At 39.2% G+C, this 18,550-nt stretch overlaps 2 protein-coding genes across 4 annotated transcripts in view; one reads left to right on the top strand and one right to left on the bottom strand.

The window, feature by feature from the left end:
* RNF11 (ring finger protein 11) overlaps nucleotides 1-7,076 on the top strand; it is a 44,474-nt gene extending 37,398 nt beyond the window's left edge. Inside the window, exons 2-4 of one of the 2 annotated variants that reach the window (XR_014794018.1) lie at nucleotides 1,996-2,165; nucleotides 4,776-6,934; nucleotides 6,977-7,076. Coding sequence is in view for 1 of the 2 variants with exons in the window: in XM_084872956.1 (XP_084729082.1) it covers nucleotides 1,996-2,165; nucleotides 4,776-4,947 (342 nt within the window). In the remaining variant the exon portion in view is untranslated. Of the gene's footprint in view, nucleotides 1-1,995; nucleotides 2,166-4,775 lie in introns of both variants that reach the window. The other variant, XM_084872956.1, reaches the window with a different exon arrangement.
* A 10,629-nt stretch (nucleotides 7,077-17,705) lies between these two features.
* Nucleotides 17,706-18,550, bottom strand: part of TTC39A (tetratricopeptide repeat domain 39A) — a 39,884-nt gene continuing 39,039 nt past the window's right edge. Inside the window, exon 18 of one of the 2 annotated variants that reach the window (XM_084872911.1) lies at nucleotides 17,706-18,141. In XM_084872911.1, the coding sequence (XP_084729037.1) occupies nucleotides 18,018-18,141 (124 nt within the window). In that variant the 3' untranslated portion in view covers nucleotides 17,706-18,017. The remainder of the gene's footprint in view (nucleotides 18,142-18,550) is intronic. The other variant, XM_084872912.1, reaches the window with a different exon arrangement.

The following is an 18,550-nucleotide window of genomic DNA, read 5'->3' on the forward strand; positions in this document are numbered from 1 at the left end:
TTCCTTGGTTGCCGGCACGTCCCCGGTGTGGGGTGTGAAGGAGGCAGCTGATAGATGATTCTCTCGCATCAATGTTTCTAACTCTCTATCCCTCTCTCTTCCTCTATAAAAAATCAATAAAATATATTTTTTTAAAATACTAAAAGCAAAGATAGTAAGATGGAAAAGCATGCTAGTTTGGCTGCAATAATAGTTACAGCTTGTTGAAAGCCACATTAGTGATTACTTATTAGTAGTAATTTCCATTTATTGAGTTCTTGCACTTTACAGCTTCCTCATGTAAGCCTTATTAACACCACTGTAAGTAAGGTAGGACCTAATCCAGATAAGTTAAGCAGCTTAAACATGGTAGCTCTGTGTTAAGTGGCAGAGAAATATCTTAAGCCCAAGGTTTCAGAATTCAAGAGCCATACTTAATCATATAATATCTTCTTTGCATGTAATATGCATGAACTAAATATTTAGATGAAAAAAATAATTTTGATAAGCATTCACATGCTTATTATTTCCTAAATGATTAGATAGAAATATGAAAGTAGTTAAAGTAACTTAGTTAATTTATATGGATATTTATAGGACATTAAACTTTGAATTGCTGGCATTCTGCTTATGTCAGAGAATATACTCTTAATTATTTGATAAAGCATTTGCTGGGTTTGAGCTCCTTAATTATACATTTGTTCTGCATCTCAGAGAGAAAAGGAATATTTCAAGTCTTATGTTAAAACTAGAGGCCAGATGCATGAAATTCTTGCCAGAGTAGGCCTTCGTAGCCCCAGCTTCGTCCAGAAGGACATCCAGATAGTCATTGTGCTGTTTGTCCATTTGGTCAATTTGCATATTGCCCTTTTATTATTATAGATGTCTTTAACAGGAAACTCAATAATTATTTTCTAATGTAGGCAGTTATGATTTGACATTATATTTCCTGTGTAAGTTTCATACATGGATTCAAAGTGTTATGTCTCCATCATTTTATTCAGTAGAGATGTTCTCTGGGAAGCATATTAGGTGACTCAAATAGTTCTAGCCACAATGAAATTATTAGGTCTTACAATTATTAGTATCTAACTCATACTTCATTGAGGTGCCTTCTCAAATGTCTCATCAGAGAGGTTTTTCCTGAGCATACTATCTAAAGTATCATCCTCCATCACTCTAGGAACTTTTATTTTGTTTATTCTCAACTTCCCATCCCCTGACACATAGAGTACTCAGTGAATACCTGTTGAAAGAATGTATGAAGAATATGAATAAAATTACTTTATAAATGTAAGTAGAAAAAAGCAATATGGTAATGTCTAAATTGGTATATTTTATATGGTAATATATATAAGTAAATGAATAAGTAGATAGTTAGCTATTTAATATATATCCCTAAAAGCTTTTTATTTCATTTGGGTGGAAAGGTGTCCTCATTTTGACTCTTGCCCAGTTATCATATCCAAATATCCCTAAGCCTAAAAGGAATTTTATAAAAGTTAATTGCAAAAATATCCAGTCTTTTCAAGTAAATAATAAATTAATTTTAAGGTTGCTGTCTGTGTGGAAAGAAAAAATACATTTGCAAATAAGAGTCTATTATGGCCAGTTCAAATATAAATAATGGTATATTGAGGCCACAAAACTCCATTGTGACCTACAGAATATTGCATACATTTCATTAGATTGATTAATTATATTGATTACCTATTTGTGTATCAGGAGTGAGTATATCTGGGTTTTATGATCTTCATGCAGAATACTTCATATAACATGCTTTTTTCTTTTCAGGGAAGCTTGTATTTACTGTACATCCTTTAAAATAGGTCAGATATGCTAAAATTAAAGCTGGCTAAAACAGAATCTTATACTACTGTACACTAGCTCTGTCTACCTCTCCCCAAACACCTCTTTCCCTTTCCAACCAAAAAAAAAAAGAAGAAACAAAAGGAAAATATAAACCAGAAAACAGATTTTAAAAACTAATCCTTTTCTCCATTTCTTAAAATTCAGGAACAAATTCCAGTTCCAGTCTATCATCCAACACCTAGCCAGACCCGCCTAGCAACTCAGCTGACTGAAGAGGAACAAATTAGAATAGCTCAAAGAATAGGCCTTATACAACATCTGCCTAAAGGAGTTTATGACCCTGGAAGAGATGGATCAGAAAAAAAGATCCGGGAGTAAGTTTCAATAAATTTGTACATATTTTAAAGGTCTATTTTAAGAGATTTTCTTTTGAAAAATATTCTCCTGCATTTTGGAAGTCAGTTAATATAAACAGTTAATGCAAGATAATGTTTAGATAAAGTTACTTAAGAAGAATTTGAATTCTGACCATTTTATATGTTGCTTGTGTCCATTTGGATGAAAGTTGATGTCAGTTAAAAAATAATTCATCTGTGAAAGTATAAACTAGTACCAACATTACCTTGTCAGTTGGAAAAGCAAATTGGCTATGTGTCAAGGACCTTCAGGTCTTATACCCTTTGAGACAGTTAATTCTAGAGATCTATCCCAAAATGTTATTTCACTCTCCTATAGCTTTATGCGTAAAGATATTCACCATAGTTTTATTCAGTGAAAAATAATATTAGAAGTATAGTTAAGTAAATTGTGGTATAGAAATACTTTGATTTGAATACTTTGATAAGTTATGTATTAAAGACAGAATATGCTAATTGACCATCATGCCCTCACAAAGCTGGTGGCGCCCACAGCCAATAAGGAGGGAATATGCTAATTGACTGTCACGCCTTCAAAGATGGTGGCACCCAATACCCTCAGCACTGCCTGGGCAGCAGGCGAGTTCGGCCATTCTGCACCCCTGCCTCCAGAATTGCCCAGTCCCCTCAGCCTCTCAGCTGCCCAGGACCAGCTCAAGGTACAGGCTAGCCTCAGACATCGGCTGCCCAGCTACCTAGGGCCAGCCCTAGTCACAGGCAAGCTTCGGATGGCAGCTACCCATCCACTGAGGCTCAGGTAAACAGGGCTGGCTGAGGTTTGCACTGCTGGCAGTGGCGGCGGCGGCAGCAGCAGCAGAGGTGTGATGGGGGCATTGCCTTCTCCTGATCGCAGGGTTACCTCCCGCCCTTGAGGGCTCCCAGACTGTGAGAGGGGGCAGGCCTGGCTGAGGGACCGCCCCCCCTCCAGTGCATGAATTTTCATGCACCGGGCCTCTCGTATATAGATAAATAAAAGCTATCAGACTGAAAGTAAAATTGTTTCTAAAGGTTTTTAGTGATTTGAGGAAAATCTTGATCCATTTCTTAATTTGTGGAGTAATATTATTAAGCCAGGTGAGTTGAATATTGTATAAAATATTACTTCTGGGAAGTTTTTGACCTCAGAGTTATTATCTGAGAGTTTCTAATGAAGACAGCCATACTCCTTTTAGGTTGAGAGTGGTCTTGCCAAATATATGCATAATCTAATTTACTTTGTTGATGTTTGACTCTTTGAGCCATAGCACAAGTTAGTGCTAGCACTTAGGATAATATCCTATCTAGAACACTTTTTTAATAATTAAAAAAGACTGGTGAAGAAAAATACTCATAATTTTAACATTCTTTTTATTATAATACTAGAGACCCAGTGCATGAAATTTGTGCACTGGGGTGAGGGATGTTCCTCAGCCCAGCCTGCACCCACTCCAATCTGGGACCCCTCAGGAGATACCCAATTGCCAGTTTAGGCCCGATCCCTGACGGACATCCTTCTCACAATCTGGAACTGCTGGTTCCCAACCACTCACCTTCCTGCCAGCCTGAGCACTCCCTAACCACTGCCCTGCCAACCTGATCACCCCAAACTGCCCTCCCCTTTAGGCCTGGTCTCCTGCCCCACAACTGCCTTCCACTGCAGGCCTGGTCTCCCCCCCACAACTGCCTTTCCCTGCCGGCCCAGTCACCCCAACTGCCCTCCCCTGCTGGCCTGGTTGCCCCTAACTGCCCTCCCCTGCTGGCCTGACCGCCCACAACTATCCTCCCCTGCCGCCATCTTGTGTGAGGGTGTGAGGGTCAATTTGCATATTACCTCTTTATTATATAGGATATTTTTATTGATTTTAGATAGGGAGGGAGGGGGAAGGAGAGAAATACCAGTTGGCTGCCTCCTACACACCCTCTGCTGTGGATCGAGCCTGCAATCCAGTCATGTGCCCTGACCTCTTGGTTCATGGGTTAATACCAACCACTGAGAACACTGGTCAGTCTAGAACATTGACTTGAAACACTATAGAATTGGGTTGCTTTTTGAACTTGAAGGAAAGTGCAGTGAACTTGAAACTGGGATTGATGAAGAGAATTCTAGCCTACAGCAGCCCAGTAAATAGGCTGAAATTACTGGTTCTGTTTTTGTATACATATAGTTATTAAGATGAAAACTCTTATTTCTGGACTTACACTAAAAACTCAGTTTGTGTAAACAAAGTTTATCTAGCCAGTGGTTTCCTACCTAAAGCATCACATTTTCCTTCCAGTGTCTTCTACATGTAGCTATTTTATAAGCACAGTTCTAGCAGTGGCTTTGATCTCCATGTGGTCCATTTCTTTCTGTTCTCTTGATTGCTCTCAAAGTCTGTATATTTCCAGGGGATTGAAATAAGAGGTTATAGATGGTCTAACACTTATAGGAAAAAAAATTTTTAATTTGCTTTGATGGTAGGCTCACTGGCAAGCCATTTTTATCTGTTTCAGATTAACACTGTCATTGTAATGGGATTTTAAAGATTATTCTGTACAGACCACTTATCTATAAAAGCTTTCTGGTTATTTCTCTCCTGCTCCCAACAGGTGTGTGATCTGTATGATGGACTTTGTTTATGGGGACCCAATTCGATTTCTGCCGTGCATGCACATCTATCACCTGGACTGTATAGATGACTGGTTGATGAGATCCTTCACATGCCCCTCCTGCATGGAGCCAGTTGATGCAGCACTGCTTTCGTCCTATGAGACTAATTGAGCCAGGATTTGTCATCTGACTTCAAGTGAACCTTCATTTTTTTGGTGGTTTTGATCTTTTGTCACTGAGCCCAAAGAGCCAGGGATTAGGAATTAAGATCATGCACAAAAGTTTCCTAAAAATTCCTGAATGGCTGCAGATGTTGGGGAAAAAGTATGTCATATTTTAGAAACTTAGGGGGAAAAGTAGGATGGTATTTTTATGTAAAGCCTTGACCCAGTGTTTAAAAATATATAATTGTATTTAGATCTTGTTATTGCTCCAGTACATAGGAATTGTGTAAAGTGTTACAGCAGCTGTTATATGTTTAAATCGTGTGTGTTGAAGATTAGGAAAAAGATAGTGGTTGTTTTTCCTAAATGAAATAACTTTCTTCTTCCCCCACCCAAATTCTTTTCTGAAGTTGTTAGCATTTGGGTCAAGGTTTTATTAAAAGCTACATTTTATAACACTGGCACAAAAAAAAAAAAAGTAGTTTTAAGCTTGTTTGCACAGTTCTTTTTTTCCATTGGAAATGGAATTCATTGCCTTAGGTCTTTTTAAATAGTGTATTATTATCGTTGGGGCTGGCTCTATGCTTGAAACCAGTTTATTTATAACCTGTTATAAGTGCTATATCTGTTTGCAGTTAGGAAATTCAGAATTCAAAGTGATCTCCTAGCTTGTAAGCAAACTGAGATGCACTATCCCTTTCTATAAAAAAACATGAGTTATTGTGTCAAGAAACCAACTCTAGTATGGGGTTTAGTATTACCCTTTCCAGTGTGTTTTATCTAATTATTTTGGTTAATATGGTGATAATTAAAAGTCAAGGTAAATTTTAAAAATTAAGATTTCTGATTTATTGAGCTTGAATTATGCCACAGTGCTTATGTAAAAATGAAAGTGGCACCATGGTGAAACTGAGAAGTTTCTCGGTTTTAACAATTTTGATTTATTCTTTCTTGTGACCTCCTTCCCTGTTGTCTTGAACCATAGCAAAAGGATACTGCATCTCTTATTATTGTAGTGCTGAGGTTATTGAAATTATACAAAACACATCTCAGTCTCTGTTTCTTGGAAAGTCCTGCTAGCTGACTGGCAAGTCTAGTATAAGCAAGGATACTTAAGATATATGTATTTCATGTTTTGCACACAAATGCTGAATTTGTATAACCACATGACTTCATAGTTGTGATCTCAAAAAAGAAGGAATTTCTCCTTTATTTTTTTCTTGCAGTTAATGTAAGAACACTGAATCTCTAAGCTTCTGAAGTGTTAGAGGTAGAGATGGTCTAGTAAAGATGTAGTTGTAATGTTTTATCCATTTAGCATGTGTTTATTTTTCCGTGTGTACTCAGAGGTGGTTTATTTGTTCAGCTCAGTGATATTACAGCTAAAGAAATCATTCATTAGCAAAAGGAGGAGCAGTTTCAACCTAACAAATAAGAAATGTTTCTTATTATTTTATATTGAGTTGAATATTTGACTCTAACACTTTTCTAGATACAAAATACAAGTATCTTGAAGGTTCTTCATAACTGCGTATAGAGGAATTTAGTATGTCATAAGTATTTTTTAAAGATTTGACATTTGGCTGTAGTATCCATATGTTTGTTAATTTTCTTATGAGCCCCATGATGGAAAGACTTAAAGATGAATTTGAGAGAAAAAAAAAAATGAAAGGAATTAGATTGTCATTAAATTGTTACATGTATCTTGCTTAATTTTTGTTCATTAATTTATATCCACCCAATTACATAAAGCAAATTTGGAGGAAACACCTGAAGTTGTGCAATATTTTTAGTGATATTACTGTTTTTATCCTTGTGTTTTCTATTTAAACATGCTGTCTGTGTTATCAAGTATTATAGTCAGACTTTCTTTTTTCTAGATCTTTAAATTTGGTAAATGAACTTTTTAAAAACTCATTTTTTATGTTGCTGTTAGTCTTTCTTTATACATGGCTTCTTTCACAGAAGTTTGGTGGTAGTGAAGGTACCATTGAGTTTGGTAGTATTGAGTTGAATGTTTTTGGGGTTTTTTTTAGGTACTTTGTATTCTTTGATTTTTGACCTTCAAATACATGTTAAAAACAACCAATTTTGGCTTTTACTAAGTTAAATAAAGTTATAATACAGTTGTAAAGAGCTAAAGTTAGAGTTGATTACATAATATTTCCCAAGTTTTCTAATCTTTTCTTTAAATATATATATGTATAGTTTTAGTCAGTTACTTTTTAATCTTTGGGTATGTATACTTTGGGGAAAGTATTTTTATGGCTTGGTATTTCATCATAAATTTAGAAGCTTAATAGATTCAAATTTTCTAAAGCCAGATGATAGGCTCACCATATTTAGATTAGAATGTTCATGCTTGGGTATAGGATTTAAAATGTCTGAAAAGCCTGATGAGGAAAAATTAAAAGAATGTTATTCTTTTAAATGTAAACTAAACAAGTTTAAATACTAGTAGTTTGGTTCACACAAACCTTTTCAATTCTATGAGTGTTCTTTGTAGAGAATTTCTTAAGCCAGATATTATACCTCTCCCTACTACCAGTACTTTGCGTGTGATATTAAAACAGTATGATTTTACAGAATACAGTGACCATTGAAGTAACAAATTCTCTAGGTACAAAGCTCCTTTGTAAGGAAGCATGCATTTTAAAAAAGGAGAATGGGAATCAGGAAAAAAAGGTAAGTTTCTTTGCATAATTCAGAAATGTATGCAGCTTGGTGACTACCTCTGCTTACAAGAACATTAGCGAGTAGTCAGTTTCTAAGTCAACTAACTCACTTGCATCTAAGTGCATCATAGCTGATATAATAACCTCAACTAATATTTTTTTATCTTTATTATTGAAAGTATTACAGATGTTCCCATTCACCCCACCCTCCATGCCAGGCCTTCACCACATTATTGTCTATATCCATGGGTCAACTCATTTTTTAAGCCTTTAATTTTGAAATTAGTGGACACAGGAAAAGTTGGATTTTTGGTTAGTAGCTCCTGAAGTAATATTAAATTTATTCACCTGAATTTAAAGATCATCTAGTCCAGTGGTTGGCAAACTCATTAGTCAACAGAGCCAAATACCCACAGTACAATTGAAATTTCTTTTGAGAGCCAAATTTTTAAAACTTAAACTTCTTCTAACGCCACTTTTTCAAAATAGACTCGCCCAGGCTGTGGTATTTTGTGGAAGAGCCACACTCAAGGGGCCAAAGAGCCACATGTGGTTCGCAAGCCACAGTTTGCGGACCACGGATCTAGTCTTTTTTGGGGTGGAGAGAAAGCAAGATAGTTTTCCCCTTTCTGATTACCTCTTTAAATAGCTCTCTTGCTCCAGCCTTACACTCAACTAGACTTTCCTAAGACACAAGCCTGATTTGGGATGTACCCATCAGGGGAGACATGGGCATGAGAGCCAGTATCCTCATGATGCATTATATTAATCCTGTGGGGACTTAGCTGAATTCCTTCTTGTTTTCCCCCACTTGGTCCCGGTTTCTAAATATTTTGCTATTGAGGTCTCTTGTTTCTATTAATTTTGTGCTTTCTCACAAAGGCTGTTTGATGCTCCTGCTCCCTTTGGAAATGAATTGGTATTACTAGCCTGCCTATTAGAAAGTTTGGATCTACCTATTTATTTCTTTAAATACATTTTTTTCCTAAGGAAGATATTCTCAAAATCTAGGTGCTTAATAAATGCTTGTTAAATAAAGTATAGAGTAAAAATGTTCAACTACAATGGAATATAATTGTTGATTGATCCTCTGTGAGGTGAGATTTTCTTAAGAGCTTTCAAAATTAGGGGGCAGAGGGTCAGCTCTGATGTATTCATGGCTTTCAATTAGTCATGTATTCATGACTTCTGCTCTATTGACATTTTGCTCTGGACTCTTGTCCTAGGGACCACCCTGTGCACTGTAGGACCATGAGCAGCATCCCTAGCCTCTGTCCATCAGATGCTAATAGCACCACTCAGCCCCTCCACAGTCATGAGAGAAAAAAAACATATTCAGATGTTGCCAAATGTTCTTGGGGAGGCAGAATATTCTCTGCTTGAGAACCACTGGGTCAGATAAAATAAATCAGACTCATTATTTTCCAAAAAAATTAAAATAAATAGTATCAAAGACTTTTTTCTTGGTTCTATATATATTACATATGTATTTGTATATGCTCAGGTAGTGATTTAATGTTCACAGTTCAAATTTAGACAGGGCTTTAGTTTGTGATGCTTAGTCAGGGATGGGGAACCTTTTTCTGCCAAGGACCATTTGGGTATTTATAACATCATTCACGGGCCATACAGACTTACCAACTTAAAAATTAGCCTGCTATATTTGGTCAGGCATTTCACTCACCCCTAATGCCTTGCAAGGCCAGACCAAATGGTTTTGAGAGCCTTATATATTCCCCTTGCTGGATGTTCCCCATCCCTAATTTAAGTGAAACATAAGGCTAGTGGAGTAAATAATTGTAACTATTTGCATTATATAAACATCTTAAAACAGTACTTTTCCTAAGTGGTTTAAAAGATATAGTAAGTTAATTATGTATTTAGGGAAAATTTATTGGACTATTTGTTAGCTCTGCACATTTAGCATTTTTAAAATGTTTTATTTTTTAATATATATTTTTTGTTGATTTCAGAGAGGGAGAGGGAGAGAGTGGTTGAAACATCAATGATGAGAGAATCAACTTGCTGCCTCCCATACACCCTCTACCCAGGATCAAGCCCACAACAGGGGCATGTGTCTTGACTGGGAATTGAACCATGACCTCCTGGTTCATAAGTCAGTGCTCAACTATTGAGCCACATAGGCTGCACATACAGTATTTTTAACCGGAGAAAAATAATATCCATCTATTTTTCTAGTTCCTAAGAGTTACATTACAACATATAGAAATTAGTAAATGGATGCAACAAAAGTATTTGGGGAATATTAATTTAAATATACTTCCTTTTATGAGAGCCTCTGACTTAAAGCATCCCACAAAAAAAAAATGGTTAGCTAAATTCTAACCAGCCCTTTGTAAAACCATACAGGGGTAAGTTAAAAATTAACAACAGTACTCAGAGTTTGATTGTTTAGATAAGTGTATTCAGACTTTGCTTTTCCATTTGTCCTTTGACATTTCCTTGTTCTTTAGCATGGAAATAGAAAATCCCAACAAATCCCTTTACAACCCATTAATTGATTCATAAAATTTTTGTGAGAGGCATTAGTGAAATTATACAAAAGAGGCTTGGATTTATCTGCCCATTTTAGTTGTCCACATTGTTCTTGTTTGCTTTATTCCTCTGAGCAATAGGCATTAGCTCAGGACAATAACTGGAACCATTTGACTACTGTTACTGATAGATTAAAACCACTTACCATTTCATAAAAATTTTAAGGAAATTTTAGGAGTGATACTAACTTTCCTTTATATTCTTGTTTCTTGAGAAAAGTTACTGTCCACTTGAAGATTTAGTCATCTTTGGATGCTTTCCATAGAAAGTTTGTTTTCCTCTGCATATGAATGAAGAATGAAGCAGCATTATGAATAAGGTACACATTTCAGGCATTTAAGATTGATTGTGTTAAAAGGAGCGGCAGCACCTGTTTGCTTTGAACCCTTTCTATAATTATAGTCAGGGCTTATAGGCTCCACATTTCTTGGCACTGAAAAAAGAAAGGTTTGCCTCCGAGTCTACCGTGTTTCCCCGAAAATAATACATCCTCCGAAAATAAGACCTAGCGCATGGAAAGATAAGACATCCCCTGAAAATAAGACCTAGCGCAACTTTGGGATAAAAAATTAATATAAGACACTGTCTTATTTTCGGGGAAACAGGGTAGTCATAGTGGTGAACTCCTGAGTGCTGTGAGAAGATTTGGTTGGCTTTGCAGAAGTGATGAGCCCACCTTTTATCTGGAGCCACATAGTAATTTAATCATTTGGGATCTAAAGGCATTGTGTGAATTGGGAAGCCTGGAATATGTCAGAAAGACATTGAGATTGGCTTCTAACACTCTCCATTCTTGAGGTGGGAGAATAGGCTACATTCTGCTAATTCCAGAATCAGAGCCAATCCTTGAGCTTTGACACTGTGTAAAATCATGACCTTCTGTCTGTGAGGGTAGCTGAACTCAGCAGATAGATTATAAATTAATAGCTACAATTTTAGGATGTGCAGTGTGTGGGGAGGGGAAATTGTTTTTCACAAACCATTTGTCATCATGGCCCTTGCTGTGATGTGATCTTGACATGAGCAAGAATAGTATATAAACATTTTTCTTTCTGGTAGTGAGCAGGTACTATATATAATAGGGCATTTTGAGATGGTTTGTTATTGCAAGTACCATTCTTGGGATTATTTATTTATTAAACTGAGTTAATTGCTTTGAAGGTATCTTTGCTTTGAAGATATTTATGGGTATGGGTTTTGATAAACTGGGTTTCTGATTTCCATAATGAGCAAAGGACATGAAATGCCAACTCACATGGACTCTTAGAGCCTGACTATCACTTAGCATATTGAAAGTATTTTTTTTCTTTAGTAGCTGGTGAAGGGAAGATTTATTTTTATCAGCCAGTTTACAGAAAGCAGAGGCAAGTGTTGCTGGATATCTTTAGTATGGCACCAGCTCCTAAATTCCATGTTTAACCCTATAGAATCCACTCTTCATGTAGCAGCTAAAATAATTTTGAGTAAATTGGATGTTATTCCTCTGCTTAGAACTTATATAGTTTCCCAGTGTACTGAGTTAATGAAAATCTATTGGCTTTCTGCTCTCTTCTTTCATAGTACTCTACTTTATAGCCTTGTTAGACTTTCTTTTTGTGCCTTCTAAAATGTCAAGCTTGTTCCTATCTCAAATCTTTTGGAATTACAGTTTCTGCCCTATAGTTCACTTCAGTTGTTTCAATGACTGGCTTATCCTCCAGACCAAACACATCCCTTTTTTTATACTCCTACTAGTATGTCTTCCTTAGCAGACTAAGCTCTGTGAGATCAAGATATTTGGGTGAAGGGAAGGAGAAAATGGGGAAGAAGAGATCCCTAAGGAATCTGAACATTTCTGATTGAGAGGGAGCCATCATCAAGGAAGTTCCCATTGGATCTTATAAAGAAGGGCAAGGGCAATGTTCTGATAAGCACCACAGACTGTACTCACCGTCCTCATTCTTCCCTTCACCTAGAAAAGTTTCTATATGTGAACTTTGAAAGAAAAAAAAAAGGTCATATAGTGGATGCTTGTTCTTTTTGTTTGCCCAGTACCCATCTTTTTTGTAGTAAAAACCTCCAACTGGCATATGACCCATTTGGACCAATTGTAGTACCTCATTTCCTTTCTTAGGCAGTGTGATTCTCAGACTTTAGTGTGTATCAAATTCACCTGGAGGACTTGTTAAAATTTAGATTACCTGGCCTCACCCTCTATCAAATCCCCTGATGATCTCATGCTGATCTGGGAAAACTGGTCTAAGAGATGGACATTTAATCAAGCTGGACTAATCTGAGTTCTTTTTTATTTTTTTTTTATTTTTTAATTTTTTATATTTTATTGATTTTTTACAGAAAGGAAGGAGAGGGATAGAGAGTTAGAAACGTTGATGGGAGTGAATCATCAACCAGCTGCCTCCTGCACACTCCCCACTGGGGATGTGCCCGCAACCAATGTACATGCCCTTGACCGGAATCAAACCCGGGACCTTTTAGTCCGCAGACCGACGCTCTATCCACTGAGCCAAACCGGTTTCGGCTAATCGGAGTTCTTACCTGGGATTTTTCATACAGGAGGTAGGAAAAGAAGCTCGCGTCTTCTGATCACAAAGCTGTAAGGAATTGAGGTCTGAATGGCCACGTACATCCCTGCCATGCAAAGAAGCCAGTTCAAGAGAATAAATCTAACACAGGAGCAAAGTCAAGAGATGGAGAGCACTAGAGCCCTTGATTCAGTCATCCCCTAGGCCAGCAGTCGCCAACTGGTGGTCCACAGACCACTGGTGGTCCATGGGTTCCGAAAGTTTGGTGATCGCTGCCCTAGGCCAAACCCACCACTGCCTTCCCACAGTATATGTGGCCCAATAAATTTCCCACGTAAAGTTAGTATTTTTAGTAGGTCAGGCTTTTCTCTAACTGTAAATTTGCTCGCAACCTCTTCCATAGATAGTTAACTGAAAGCTGTAGTCCAGGGGTGACAGATTTCTGACCCATGTACCACTTTGATCCATAGATATGATGTTGCCAAACGTAAAATTGAATACTTTTAGCATACACATACCAGTTTTCAAATGTTCCTACTTCTTATTGTCTTACTAGAGGTCTGGTGCACAAATTCGTGCATGGGTTAGGTCCCTCGGTGTGGCCTGCAGAGTTCGGGCCCCAGATCGCACCCCCAGCCTCGCAGCCTCAGCTCATGCCCCTAGAACCACCCACTCACCTTCACCATCCCACCTGCGGGGCAGTCAGTCAGGGCTGGGCCCCCTGCTCAGCACCATTGGCGAGACAATTGGCGGGGCGATTGGGCCCCTGCTCAAACCTGTTTTGGCCTGGTGCCACCCACTCACCTGTTCCTGCTCCACCATCCTACCGCAGTCTGCTCTCATTGGGGCGGTGGGGGCCAGCACTGCCGTCCACTGCCAGCACCGCATTGCCAACGCCCGCCATGTTCTGTGCCACCCCTGGTGGTCAGCGCACATCATAGTAAGCGGTTGGTCTCCTAGTTGAACGACAATTCAACTAGGAGACAATTTGCATATTGGGCTCAATTTGCATATTGGGCTCTTATGTAGAATACCAAATCTCTTCTAGCATATGGTTTGCTGCCCCTCAAGCCTGAGTCTGTACATCTGTTTAGGCCTCACTTCTTGTCTCTGGAGTAGCTGACCAGACTTTACCTATCCATCGGGGGATCAGATCATGCCTTTTCCTCCAATAGCCCTCGATCGTTTTATGAGCAGATACCATTGCTTAAGGGTTGCCTTTTTTTTCCTTTTGGCTTTATTGAAGTTAGACCCTATTCCTACCTCAGGAAACCTAGTGGCCTGAGGAAACTGCTACACAGACATATGCTCCATGTATTTCAAGCCAAGTTTCTAATGTTTGAGTTTTTAGCCAGTACCTCAAGGATGGCCTACGTGACTATAAATCAATCCAACTTTTAAATTGATCATTTTAAGCTCAACCAGCAGTTTTAACAAAGTGTGGGCTTTAGAGTTCAACTGCCTGGCTTCAAATATTTAGTAACCAGGTGATCTTAGGCAAGTTATTTAACCGGTTTCAGTTTTCTCATCTGTAAAATCACAATAATAGTCCCTACTTCATAATGTGGTTATGTGGATTAGAACCATGTCAAGTGCTTAAACTAGCAACTGGTAAATAATGAGCACTTGATATTAGCTATTTTTTTCCCACCCAGAGCATATAGCGTCTGGTGTTCAGAAGTGTTTGTTAATGATGTGAAGAAAAACAAGACAATCCAGTCTAGTCATTTGTGAGGTGTTAGCTGTGACATATCTGATTAAACTTTAATGTCAACTTTAAGAAGTCCATAGTGACCTCTAGTAATTGTATATCTTCCCAGACGAAGGATTGTATTACATTTTGTCACTTGACAGTTGACTTTGTACAATGGAAGCAATTCATAGATTGCTAACTTAGAAGTGAATTTTTCAAGCCCCCAAATGAGGCTCCTTGTTTGTGGACTCACCCTGTTGGGTAGTAGTGAACTTTGCACCAGGTTTCCCAGGAGCTATGCTAACCCAAGCAGAAAGACACTTTCTAGCGTTGGAGAGCTACCTCTGGGGACAGGGGTGAGGAGTTCCCATTTGGTTTTCAGAATCCAGGTACCTCTCATTTAGTACTGCATTCGTGGGATGATGCTAAGGACATAAGGAAACAGTTGTTGAAAAGGCACACTGTTAGCTTTAATTTTTAAACAAACAAGAAATTGTCCATCCCCCATCATTTTAGAATAAACAAACTTGAGAGTAACTCCAGAAATAAGTGTCTTTGGATTTTATCCCTGTGTTGAATGTAGTCACAGGCGAGGGTTTTCTAAAGCCTCTTGGTGCTGTTCTTCAGTTGTCAGGAATCGCCCACCTGGACCTCAGCCAAGTCTTGGGTTGGTGTTGGCGCTTTGGAGCCCTGTCTTTGCTGTCGGGCCCTGTCTTTGCTGTCGGGTCCTGGCTTTTTTTTCCATGAATGACGATAGAGGTCTTGGAAACACTCCGGTTCTGACTTGAGAGATAAGGAATAGGGAATCCTGCCAGCACATGGGAGAGCTGATAGGGAGCGGCACACTGCTGAAAGCCAGCCAGCCAGCCAGCCAGCCCAAGGGCCTGCGATCAGTGAGAGGCAGAGGTAGACTTTCCGTTTTCAAGGGCCTGTTCAGGTCATGTTACACAGTTTCTACTTCCTAACAACTGAGCTCCCCTGTGTGGCACATAATGCAGACCTTCCCCAAATGAGGATTATTTGCTCGCTGGGTATCCTGGGCTACAGCCAGGGCCCCTGATTGAGGAAGCCTATCACTTCTGGTTAAGTTTTGGCAGAAGGTAAAGAGTTATGTATCTGTTGCCTCATTTTGGAGACGAAAACCCACCAACAGACTTGACCAGAGTTAGAATTCGAACTGTTGTCAGCAGGAAAAAGAGTAATCTAGTCCAAATTACTAGTTTTTAGAGGGTCTGTGACTTTCCTAAGGTTACTCTGAAAATCATTCAGTAGCAAAGTAGGGACTACAATTCAAGTCTCCTTATTTTTAGGCCAAAATTCTCCACCTGACCAGCTGCTTATCCAGGGCAGATGTGCTGGAAAAGTCTTTAAGAGAAGTAACCAGAAATGGCTCAAAGAGACACAGTGAGAAGCCCATAATGGAATTTTCACCTTCAAAGGCCTCTGCACAAGGACACCCAATATGGTCACCCTCCACTCTCCTCCTCATACATGTTTTCACAGATTATCTCAAGCGGCAGCTGGGATAAAGGAGACAAGATCCACTGATTTCTCTTATCGGCCAGGCTGCAGCAGACAGAGGTAAAGGTGACGTAGGCTAATTAATGAAGCCCAGCAAGAAAACAGCGACAAACACTGACAAGGAAACCATCTGGCTAAACTTTAAAATACAAGCAGAAGCACCTAAAATAAATGTTGAAATAAAGCTTTTCATAAACTATTTGGCAAATTATATTTGGTATCTATGGCCAGTATTGCTTTTATACAGCAGCAGGTAGAGTTCTAATATGTGGGGAAGCCACTAAATGCTGTCCTCTCAGCAGTCTGGCTCTAGTCACCTCTGACCCTGCCCTGCCCTGCCCAGCCACCTAGAAACAAACTGGTCTCCCAGCACCCAGGCTTTGGAGGAAATAGAGCTTGCAAAGGGCTGCTCTATGGAGAGCATTCTTTTGTCTGGTTCTTACAAAATGAGGAAAAAACCCCATAGCATTTCTGCTCTGAAGGTACTAAGTGCAAAGGAGGACCTAGAATGAGGGTTTTCTGCTGCTTTTCCTAATGAGAAAATGCCTATAACCCATTGCTTCATTCAGCGTCAGTCATAGGAAGCTGGTTGACTGTACATTAATAGATTAACCCACCCAGCCACTGACAGATGCTCAAAAGTGTTTGCTAAATACAGCAGTGCTGGCAGATTAGAAAAGTTGTCTACGGTCCTTCCTTTAAAGAAATTGCATTCACGTATTTGAGGAGTCACATGTTCATACATGATTATTTTTACTGTGTTTATGATTTTTCTAGGGAAATGGTTAAACTGAAGTGTGCTGTCATGAGATTGTGAATGGTAAAATTTGGTGTTGGTTACTGAACTTTTGAGTTCTCATTTTAACCATCCCAGAAGTTGCAAATGCAGGTGCTTTTAGAGACCAGAAAAATAATATAAGTATTTAAAGTGGCCTCTACTCAGCTCCAACTGATTGTTGCCTTATTGCCTTATGGTAATGTTGCCAGATGGTTTGTGTGTGTGTGTGTGTGTGTGTGTGTGTTTTTTTTTGTTTTTTGTGTTTTTTTTTAATTAGAGGTATTTGTGAAATCTCCCAAACTTATAAGTTAACTTATTCTAAAATTTTTTTTAATATCATGTTGTCCAAATAGAACATACCTGGGCCATATGGTTTCTGACCTAAACTTTCTGCCCTGCCTAAGAATTCAAGCAACACATATTTTACTGAAATACTAGTAGATGTTGCATGATCTCTTTTAAGTTTTATTACTTAAAACTTAACTGAAAAAAATTAAAATATGCCAAGAATTACCATCCTACTTCTAAGAAAAATGCTGTCAGTAAATGTACCTCAGAATGAAGTAGAGAAGATTTTATAAATTATTCCCAATGGTTTCAATCTGAGGGAAACCACCCTTCCCCCCAACTTCATGGCACAGAAAGAGCCACACACACAGGTCCCCTTCTGTTAGGCCTCGGCATCCCCATTCCTTACTGGTGGAGACTGGTTTCCTACAGATGGACACCAATGAGTTATCTCACTAAATAGACATCTTTGCTTTTTCAAAATTGGACAGATACAAAGGAGGTTAAAACGAAGGGTAAGAAGTAAGATAGTGGGTGTCTGTGTGAAACCCCAGAAGCCTTGAAGCCTGAGGTCAGACCGTCCTGAGGGTCCTGCCAGCCCTGGAAGCTGAGACCTTGCTGAAGTTTGAAAAGCAGTTTGGCCTTTGGCAGCATACAGATTTACCTCCCGATCAGTATGGGTTAAAGCAAAGATTACAGGTGGTTGGTTGGTGGTTTTTTGAAAAGCCAACTATGATCCCATCATTGTATTTGTAAGTAAAATGTAAACTGTTCATACATTCTCTTAAACATCACAGTGAAAAACAAGTACCCGTATATGTGATAGGGCAGGCAGAGGGCTCCACCTGCTCTGTCCTTGGCAAAGGACCTTGGCCACACAGATGAAAATGCAGGCTTGGCTGCTTCACGGATACTCATGTTGTGCCATCCCACTGGAGCACCGGTAGACCCCAAAGGCAAGGCAGGGGGTGGGGATCATTTTTGAAATGTTTCCAGGAGCTCTGTCCAGCTGTCTGTCTGCCAGCTTGGGAGTGCTGCGCCAAACTACAGGGACACTGATGAAACCACGGCTCTGCTTACATTCTCTAGAGAAGACTTGGCTTGGAGTGTGGCTGCCTGGATTCGAAAGTGTGTCCTTGACTCCATGGAGTAATTCTTGTAGTTTTGCCTGGAAGAGACCAGAGAATCAGACACATGGGGCTGCTGTAGAAAGTGCTTTTTCTTCAGTCTGAGCTGTGGGAGCCCACCAGCCAAGGAAGAGTTGTAGAAGTCTAAATCCCTGTCTCTGTCTAGAGAAAGTTGGGTGGCCTGCCAATAGGGATCAGCAGAAAGGGTTTGTGGCCAGCCCCTCCCCCAGACATCATGCCCTGTGGAACCCTCTTGGTCCTGATCAGTCCCTAGTCTTGAGGTGTCAAGAGAGAGATCTATGGGCTGGAACACAGGGGACCAGGGTCTTCACACAGCCTGTGGCCAACTTGAGTCTGATCCTGGGCAACTCACTTCCTGCTTCTGGGATTCCATTTCTGCATTGGTGAATTGAGAAGGAAGCCTTCCCACGCCTGGTGAGAGCTGGGCTC

The sequence above is a fragment of the Pipistrellus hanaki genome, assembly GCF_964339955.1.
Source record: "Pipistrellus hanaki genome assembly, chromosome: 2".
Lineage (NCBI taxonomy): Eukaryota > Metazoa > Chordata > Mammalia > Chiroptera > Vespertilionidae > Pipistrellus > Pipistrellus hanaki.